Raw genomic sequence first — 10,136 nt, 5'->3', positions numbered from 1 at the left:
GTATTAATCAGAATAACAGATGGTATTATTTCAACTCAAGCGGCACCTATGCAGATACTAAGCCTTAAAAATCTTAAAACATAAAGGCATGAAATACATACAAGCTAACACCATGTTCAATTACAAACAACCCAGATTATAAGAACTATTTTAAGCCATTGATGTATTTATGCTTGCAGCAAAGACCCTGAATGGAAACTCAGCAGTCTGACACCAGAAGCTGCACACTGCAGTTTACAAGTAATTGCATCACATTTAGCACAAGCCTGGACTAGACAGGCTATTTGGGGAGGCTACATAATTCACTGGAAAATAGAAGGGAAGACTTGGCTGAGTGTGTATCTTGGCAAAGTTGACCTCTTATAGCCTAGGCCACAAGCCAGCTGATTATAGGTGACCTGTCCAGGGTGTACCCTGCCTCTTGCCCGTATACTGCAAAAGACTGGAGATAGGCTCCAGCTCCACTTTGGAACAGGACAGAACACGTTAAATAGAAAGAAAGAAAGAAAGAAAGAAAGAAAGAAAGAAAGAAAAATGCTGCCTGACTGTGGAACTCGCTTTCTAAACACAAGATGGCAGTACAGCACAGTAAACCATATTACATTTTAACACCACCTTAAAAACAACAGGTCAGTAGACGAAAGGAGTTACAACGAATGGACCCTGAACTTAAAAAAAAAAAAATCATAGCATTTACCTGCTGTTACTGCTGATACAATAAACCTTAAGAATAGGAATAATGTATGTAAATATTACAAAACTGATTAATGTTCCTAAAAATGGTCTTCAGCTTGTTGAAATATTAGACTGAAAATGACATGTTAACTAAATATAGTGTCAACACTAGAGAAATAGTGTGGGAATACTGAGTGAATATTACAGTTATGTGTTGGTGGGGTCAACAGCTCACAAATCAAATAAACTCTGCCCCCTCACAAAAACACGCACTTGCGCGCATGCACGTCCACACTTTCCTGCATGATTAACAGGGCTACGCTTTTCTAGTCCAGAGGCATCTATTGAGCTTTAAACTACAGGAGGTCTTATGTCACGTCATTTTGGGTTCCAGATTGCGCTCAACATGAACATGTGACTGGTCTGGGCGCTCACATGGCCGCAGTGGCTTCATGATCCGCTTTGGTTTTTTAAAAGTCCGGTGATCGGTAGCTCCTGCAGCAGCTAAGCGACCATCAGGGGCAGAGGAACGCTGGAAAACACAGCGCCTACCCGGACGGATCATGGCGAACAGTGGGCAGAAAGTTGTGCTGATCACCGGCTGCTCCTCGGGCATCGGGTTACGAATCGCCGTCACGCTGGCCAAAGATGAAAAGAAGCGTTACCATGGTAAAAAAACAAAAAAAAAAAAAACGCTTTATTCTTCATTGTTTCTTTGATCAGACCTATCAGTAGTAGGGCTGTAATACAGTGGGTCGTTTGAAACACTGGTTTGTCCGTGTTTACTTTCCTGCAACAGTCTGCTGTCGCACCCCCATACAGTTTGTTTTGACTGAGTTGCATGCACACGCTCATATGTGATTTTATGTGGAGCCCATTATTGTAGTTTGCCAATCCAATATGGGAATCATACAGTTTAGTCAGAACGAGATCCAGTCGCCCCGGCTCACCTATTGTCATCTGAAAGGGTTGCTTCAGGGTAGGGCTCTGCAAGGATGCCGCTTGCCATGCAGGACTCAGAAAAGGAGTCTTGTCAGTTCTTTTTCAAGTGACTTCTCTTGCACAAAGCCATCTTTTATTGCTGTGAATTGTAGAGGGCCTGCTCCAGTTTAATGCCGTGTCTAATGTGCCTATAGTCCCCACACTGGAGTGAGTGTGAAAAGGGGGGACAAAGTTTGAGACCTGTACAAGCATGGGTTCACTCTAGAGCAAGGGCCTTGTTTGAAGTCTCCATTGATACACAGGGGAGTTATGGTGTCCCACTTTGGCATTGTTTGTCTGTGTTTCCTCTCAGCTTCCCAGACATCATTAATATGAGTTTAGAAATTAAACTGAATTCAAAATCTTCTTTTTCTTTTTTGCTTTGTGGACATTGTGGGAGTTTCCCTCAAGACCAGTGTGAAAAGATTTTGTTGTTAGCTGTGAATCTCCACAGAACTGACATTGCTTGTAGTTCTACAATGAAAGTGTCCGTAGAGAAACCATCCATCACTCCTGTTATGGTCTGTGTCCTGCGATTACAATCATAGGTGAATGAAGCCACGACTATCAGTATTTAGACAACTCTGCAGTGCTTGGTTTTAAATCTCCTTTTCTTCTTTGAGCCATTGGGATCTGATGAAATTTATTGCTGTGAAGTAGATGAGCAAAACAAAAACAGTTCATTTCTCGCTCCCTCCCACCACAGCCTGAGTGTGTTTCTTGCTTTGAGCTGCTTTCAGTAAAACCACATCTGAGAAATTGAACTGATCTGCTCTGTTCATTAGGAAACCCAGCAGAGATTAGATATTGCATTGTACATTGAGTTACAATTTGCTACAGTGACATGCAGTAAGCTCTAAGAAGGACTCTGAAAAGCCTTTGTTTTTTTCACTCAAATGCGGCTCTTTCCAGAATGTTTGAGCTGCCCAGAACTATTTCCTTCAGGAACCAGAAGAACAATGGATCCCTTGTTTACCTCTCTTTCAACACGTAAATCCTTCTGTTGCTTACATGGATGCTGGCTTCTGAAATAAAGATAATATTTGCTTTATGTAGAAATAACAAGGTGTAGCATGTGAAGACACAAAAAGCAAGTTTTATACAAAGTCATTTTAGAGATACAGGTCCACCTTCATTGGTGTGTTTTATGAAATATTGCCATAAAGTTTGTAAGTAATCCCATTTTTACCATAGTCATCCAGCCCATTTTTTGTTCACAGAGGAATTATATTAGGCTTCCCTTTTATATACAGAGAACAGGTAGATTTAGATGAATGTGGGATTTAAAGGTTGTTTACTTGTGCTTATTGTCATTGTGCAACAGCACTGCCACTCATTCGTCTGTTAAGCACCATCAGAATACATGACCGCAGCAGTGTGCTGATAACAGCTGCTCATGATAGATTTCGGCGTCGTATGTAGGTTAGCGGTGTCCTGTGATTAAAGTTCAAAGGAAATCAATTCTGTGACCTGTTACAGGTGTGGCTGTCTTTTAGAAACTTTGACCTCCCCCTCCACCCCCGACTGTTTCACCTTATCTTTCCATTTTGAAGGTTTCATTTGCTTGTGCTTGCGCAGTTCTATGTGTCACTCTGTCCGAAGTAACGCATAGCAGTGACTCATCGATAGTGTTGTTGGTTTCAGATCTTCTAATTCAGCATGTCCTGCACATCCATTCATATTAGTTGCTGGAACAGACTGCCCAGTCACTGGAAAAAAAAGATCACCATTTTGAATAAAAGGCGAGTGACAAAACAAAACAAAAGTTGTTTTAGTGGAAATTAGTAAGGGACTTCCAGATTTTCTACAGTTTTTATGCCAAATCATTTAGGTTTTTTCTTTCATTTAACCCAACCCTGTATGTTTGGTGCCTTTAGTTCAATTCAGTTTATTTGTGTTGCACCACTTCGTCTCAAGGCACTTTACAAAGGGCCTTAAACAGAGCAGTTATTTGGCTATAAATTGAAAAGTCTGTAAAGATTTGCCAAGGCCTGGACTAAAGAGGCATAAGCCTGACAGTGTGGATCTCATAGCAGTCTCAGACGTATTTCCAACATAAAATGATGATAAAGGAATAATGCAGTGTTGGAGGATTTTGAAGTATCTTTAACTTCTTTAGATGAAATGCAAGTATTTCTTTTCAGTTTTAAATTTTTTCTGCCATTTTACTTACATATTACCCTTTGTCCCCATCAACCAGTCATTGCCACCATGCGGGACCTAAAGAAGAAGGATAAGCTTCTGGAAGCAGCTGGAGATGTATTTGGGAAGACCTTGATGTTGCTCCCATTGGACGTATGCAGCGATGACTCTGTCAAGGAGTGTATCAACAATGTTAAAGACCGCCACATTGATATTCTGAGTGAGTGGCATTTACTAAGGAGGACGCAGACCTGCTTTTTCTCTTTCAGATCTACTACACATGTGTATGTGTATAAATATGTTGTTACATGTGTTTTGTATTTTAGAACAGTTCGTATATTTGTTTCATTCATATCTTAAATTAGCAAAAGCGCGGACACTCACCTCCCTGCCACAATATTCAATGCTTAATACAACCTTTTTGTAATTTAATTGTTATTAAAGCTTGTAAAGTCTTATAACAGCAGTGTTTAAGACTGTTGAGACTGTTGTTCCACCCGCTCTGGTTTTGCACTGGGGTGGGTGAAAGGAGGGGATTGGAAGTCTTCAAATTCAAAAAAAGCCTGTCATATACCATCACACATATAGTTAGAAACATCTGTCCTAAAGTTTCATGGTTTAAAGACACTTATTGCCCTAACTGGCTTCCTTATGGGAGAAACTAAGCAGGAAATATGTTCCAGAACTGATAAATCTTTGTCAATAGCACATTTAATGGATTTTAATGTGCAGTGTGTTGTATGTTTTCAGATTAGTGACCCTTGAGCAAGAACCTCTTTTCAGTTCTTGTTAAAACCTTTAGTCTGGATAAAGCATCTATTTATAAACCTGCTTCCATCCCATATTACTCTCCCTTCACATAATTACTCAAAACCCTGAGGCCCCTTAGCAAAGACTCCTGTTACATCACACCTCCCTGAAACTTTCACACACTGACATCTGGTGGCATCAGCAAGTTATAACCTTTATGATCAATGTGTGTTTATTCTTATTAAATGGACTAAACAAACTGAACTGTTTAAAAGCTGACACTGCTGGATTATTGCCTATGTAAGGTAAGTCTCATCTGTGTCTCTGTGCTTCTTCTCAGTCAACAATGCAGGTGTGGGCTTGCTTGGACCAGTGGAGAGCATCAGCATCGACGAAATGAAAAGAGTTTTTGACACCAACTTCTTCGGTGTGGTTCGCATGATCAAAGAAGTGATGCCAGACATGAAGAAGAGGCGTTCAGGACACATCGTGGTCATGAGCAGCGTTATGGGTCTCCAAGGTATGAATTTCTAAAACAAATATAACAAAATCTCTGTATTATGAAATATGATCCAAGAAAGAGGTGTTCACACTTCACAGTTCTGATGCATGGGGTCAAAATATAGATTATTATAAAAGACAAGTAAATTCTTCTTAGACTTTACATTGTAGTTTGACATACTTAAACCTTACCAAAAGCAGGACTTTTTCACAAGAGTAGGACAGATGACAAGTCCAGGCAAAAGTCCAATCTTTGTTTATTAGCTAATTATTGAATATTCAAACTTACAAAAAAGGCTTGTTTAAAAAAATGCTTAAAATAAGACTCTGCTTTGTAAGCTTCTGATTGGTCAATTCACAACGCCTAAGTGAATTGGAGCCACACATGTCAATATTTTTCAAGGTAACACCTTAAACACACTGCCTTCTTGTGCTACATCATGCAAAAATCAAAGAAAGCATGCTGATGCCTGAAGGTGCCATATTCATCTGGCCAAACAGTTACTCCTGAGTATAAACACCATGGGAATGGTCAGCTGTCATATTATTCAGGAAGGAGACAGGTTCTGTGCCCTAGAGAAGAACGTGTTTTTGTGCAAAATGTGCGTATTAACTCCTGAAGAAAACAAAAAGACCTTCTGAAGATTCTGACTGAAGCTGGTAAAAAGGTCATTACAGGTCCTTCCCAAAATATTAGCATATTGGGATAAAGTTCATTATTTTCCACAATGTCATGATGAAAATTTAACATTTATATATTTTAGATTCATTGCACACTAACTGAAATATTTCAGGTCTTTTATTGTCTTAATACGGAGGATTTTGGCATACAGCTCATGAAAACTCAAAATTCCTATCTCACAAAATTAGCATATTTCATCCGACCAATAAAAGAAAAGTGTTTTTAATACAAAAAACGTCAACCTTCTAATAATCATGTACAGTTATGCACTCAATACTTGGTCGGGAATCCTTTGGCAGAAATGACTGCTTCAATGCGGCGTGGCATGGAGGCAATCAGCCTGTGGCACTGCTGAGGTCTTATGGAGGCCCAGGATGCTTCAATAGCGGCCTTTAGCTCATCCAGAGTGTTGGGTCTTGAGTCTCTCAACGTTCTCTTCACAATATCCCACAGATTCTCTATGGGGTTCAGGTCAGGAGAGTTGGCAGGCCAATTGAGCACAGTGATACCATGGTCAGTAAACCATTTACCAGTGGTTTTGGCACTGTGAGCAGGTGCCAGGTCGTGCTGAAAAATGAAATATTCATCTCCATAAAGCTTTTCAGCAGATGGAAGCATGAAGTGCTCCAAAATCTCCTGATAGCTAGCTGCATTGACCCTGCCCTTGATAAAACACAGTGGACCAACACCAGCAGCTGACACGGCACCCCAGACCATCACTGACTGTGGGTACTTGACACCGGACTTCTGGCATTTTGGCATTTCCTTCTCCCCAGTCTTCCTCCAGACTCTGGCACCTTGATTTCCGAATGACATGCAGAATTTGCTTTCATCTGAAAAAAGTACTTTGGACCACTGAGCAACAGTCCAGTGCTGCTTCTCTGTAGCCCAGGTCAGGCGCTTCTGCCGCTGTTTCTGGTTCAAAAGTGGCTTGACCTGGGGAATGCGGCACCTGTAGCCCATTTCCTGCACACGCCTGTGCACGGTGGCTCTGGATGTTTCTACTCCAGACTCAGTCCAATGCTTCCGCAGGTCCCCCAAGGTCTGGAATCGGCCCTTCTCCACAATCTTCCTCAGGGTCCGGTCACCTCTTCTCGTTGTGCAGCGTTTTCTGCCACACTTTTTCCTTCCCGCAGACTTCCCACTGAGGTGCCTTGATACAGCACTCTGGGAACAGCCTATTCGTTCAGAAATTTCTTTCTGTGTCTTACCCTCTTGCTTGAGGGTGTCAATAGTTGCCTTCTGGACAGCAGTCAGGTCAGCAGTCTTACCCATGATTGGGGTTTTGAGTGATGAACCAGGCTGGGAGTTTTAAAGGCCTCAGGAATCTTTTGCAGGTGTTTAGAGTTAACTTGTTGATTCAGATGATTAGGTTCATAGCTCGTTTAGAGACCCTTTTAATGATATGCTAATTTTGTGAGATAGGAATTTTGGGTTTTCATGAGCTGTATGCCAAAATCATCCGTATTAAGACAATAAAAGACCTGAAATATTTCAGTTAGTGTGCAATGAATCTAAAATATATGAATGTTAAATTTTCATCATGACATTATGGAAAATAATGAACTTTATCACAATATCCTAATATTTTGAGAAGGACTTGTATATACATTGAAATGAGTACTGCATCAACACTGATGCAGGCTAAATGTCAGGATTCTAAAAATTATTTTCCTCTATCTTCCTCTTGACAAGATCCTATAGATGCTGTGGAGTTCAGATTAGGCAATCAAGCACAGTAAAAGCATGGTGATTGAACCAGCTTTTGGTACCTTTGGCAGTGTGGGCAGGTGCCACGTCCCATGGAATCAGCATCTACATAATGCTTGTCAGCTTAAGGGAGCATGAAGTGCTCTAACATTTCCTGGTAGACGGCTGTGTTGACTGTGGACTTCAGAAAACACAGTAGACCAACATTAGCAGATAACATGGCAACCCAAATCATCACTGACTGTGGAAACTTCATGCTGGACTTTGAACAATGTGGATCCTATGCTTGTAGCCCATGGGTAGTACTCATCTCTGCATTGTCTATCTTGATATGCTGACTCCCACTCCTGTCCACTCCTTGTGAAGCTCCCCCAGATCCTTGAATGAATTTTGCTTGACAATCCTCCCATGGTTCCGGTCAACTCTGTTGTGGTTCACTTTATCATACCACTCTTTTTCCTCCCACTCAACTTTCTATGAATGTACTTGGATACAGCCCTTTGGGAGCAAGCAGCTTCTTTAGCAATGACATTTTGTGGCTTAGCCTCCTTGTGGAGGGTGTCAGTAACTGTCTTCTTGATATCTGTCAAGTCAGCAGTATTCCCCATGATTGTGTAGCCTACTGACCCAGACTTGGAGACCATTTAGAGGCTCAGGAAACCTTTGCAGGTGGTTGGAATTAATTAGCTGATTAGGGTGTGACACTATGAGTTTCCAATATTTAACTTTTCACAATGTTCTAATTTTCTGAGACACAAAATTTTTGGGGTTTTATTTTCTGTAAGCCATAATCATCAAAATTACAAGAAATAAGTGCTTCAAATATTTCACTCTGTGTATTAAATCTATATAATATATGAGTTTTACTTTCTGAAATAGGTAACAAAATATATATAACTTTTTCATGATATTCAAATTTTTTGAGATGTAACTGTAATTTACTGATTTAGTAATGTGATGTATTGATATTCTTTATTTCACTTTGTTTTGTTCTCAAACCAGGAGTGGTGTTTAATGATGTTTACACAGCCTCTAAGTTTGCAATGGAAGGGTTCTGTGAGAGTATGGCTGTGCAGCTGCTGAAGTTCAATATACGGTAAATTGACCTCTTTCTTCCCTCCCGTCTTGATAGATTTATATATTTTTTCATTTCTTTATTTTTTGCTGTTTCATCTATGCCTTGCTGTATCTGCTTGCCTCAGGTTGTCCATGATTGAACCTGGCCCTGTGCACACTGAGTTTGAGACGAAAATGATGGAAGACGTGGCTAAGATGGATTTTCCAGGAGTCGATGCAGACACAGTTCGATATTTTAAAGATGTTTACCTTCCATCATCCATAGATATATTTGAAGCCATGGGCCAGACTCCAGAGGACATAGCTAAAGTAAGGCAACGGGAGCCTGTTTGAGCCAAAACTTGTTTAGGATTTAAAGTTTGAGTTGTTTTGTGCTCACTGACTGATATGAAGTCCGAATAATCCTCACCTAAAATTGACTGTTTTATTTCTCCAGTGCACTAAGATGGTTATTGAGTCGGAGAGGCCTCGCTTTAGGAATCTGACCAACAGCCTCTACACACCCATTGTGGCCTTAAAATACGCAGATGAGACTGGCGGCCTGTCTGTGAACACCTTCTACAACTTGCTTTTCAATTTTGGCCCTCTCATGCACATCACCATGAGCATCCTAAAGTGCCTGACGTGTAGCTGCCTTCGCAGACGCACCATCTCTCCCAACTAAATACAGTGTTGAGTTGTGTCCACTGCCCTAACCCCTCAGTGTCTTTATTTGAGGTTCTGAGCTGAGCAGGTAATGTAGAACATGAAGCTCAAAGTGAGGGGGCTAGATTTAGTTCTAAGAAACTACTATGATAAGCTTTGACAGATGATATGCACAATTGCACAAGTTTTCTTCTGAGGGGATGGTATATCCAAGGTGATCTAAGTAGAGAGGCATACGTCAAGAAATGGTAATACAAACAAAACTAACATTGGCTTATTGCATATATTTGCTGAAAAAAAAGCCATATCTCACTTATTTTTAAATGAGGAGCTCAGAGGAAACAAAATCCACAAGATATAAATCTCATGGACAAATGCAAAAGCACAAAAACTGAACTCAGTTAATATGTGAAACTATGAAATTATAAGAAATGTCAGGTAAGTAATAACTAGTAGCCAAGATAACTTTATGTTAAGTCTCAGAGTTATGGCTTTTATAACAGTCAGAACATACAAATCTGCTTTTAATGTATTGTGTCTATAATTTTATGTTTGCTTTAATGTAGTGTTCTTGTGGTCATAACTGCTGTTTAGTCATGTTTTTAATCTTTTGGTAAATTGAATGGTTTTGGTTTTTAAAAGTTCAAAAGGTCCAAGCTAGATTTTTTGTTTTAATTTTGAAGTTTGATTTTAAAATAAACAGTGTTCTGACTTACCCCAAAAGGTTTTATTATTTTTTTACAAAAAAATGCAAATTACAAAATTTCACCAGAATGCTTGCTTAAAACTAAAAGGTAAGCAAGTTGTTGGCATTTATAATTCCGTCTGTAGGACATATGTTGTACCAAGAGGGGGCAGTATTTCACAGTGTTTGCTTTTTTTACTGACTGAATTTAAAAACCACCAGTTTTTATGCAGAAACTTTTGCATGTCATAACACAATAGTATTTAAAATCAGTGCCTTATTATGTTT

At 39.9% G+C, this 10,136-nt stretch overlaps 1 protein-coding gene across 1 annotated transcript; it reads left to right on the top strand.

Annotated features, from left to right (window-relative positions):
* The first annotated feature begins 975 nt into the window (after positions 1-975).
* LOC124863027 (retinol dehydrogenase 8-like) lies at positions 976-9,878 on the top strand. The gene is made up of 6 exons (XM_047357267.1): positions 976-1,344; positions 3,857-4,018; positions 4,889-5,068; positions 8,444-8,537; positions 8,644-8,827; positions 8,955-9,878. The coding sequence occupies exons 1-6, from the start codon at positions 1,239-1,241 to the stop codon at positions 9,180-9,182; spliced, it is 954 nt and encodes a 317-aa protein (XP_047213223.1). The 5' UTR covers positions 976-1,238; the 3' UTR covers positions 9,183-9,878.
* The last annotated feature ends 258 nt before the right edge of the window (positions 9,879-10,136 follow it).

Source organism: Girardinichthys multiradiatus, chromosome X (assembly GCF_021462225.1).
Source record: "Girardinichthys multiradiatus isolate DD_20200921_A chromosome X, DD_fGirMul_XY1, whole genome shotgun sequence".
Classification (NCBI taxonomy): Eukaryota; Metazoa; Chordata; class Actinopteri; order Cyprinodontiformes; family Goodeidae; genus Girardinichthys; species Girardinichthys multiradiatus.
Note: the sequence above shows the minus strand (reverse complement) of the source record. Positions and strands in the feature narration are given on the sequence as shown.

What these genes read in the sequence shown, in the direction of transcription:
- LOC124863027 (XM_047357267.1), top strand. Translation starts at nt 1,239, where the DNA reads ATGGCGAACAGTGGGCAGAAAGTTGTGCTGATCACCGGCTGCTCCTCG. An exon ending in CAGCGTTATGGGTCTCCAAG is followed by an intron (nt 5,069 to 8,443) that starts GTATGAATTTCT and finishes TTCTCAAACCAG; the next exon opens with GAGTGGTGTTTAATGATGTT. An exon ending in CTGCTGAAGTTCAATATACG is followed by an intron (nt 8,538 to 8,643) that starts GTAAATTGACCT and finishes TGCTTGCCTCAG; the next exon opens with GTTGTCCATGATTGAACCTG.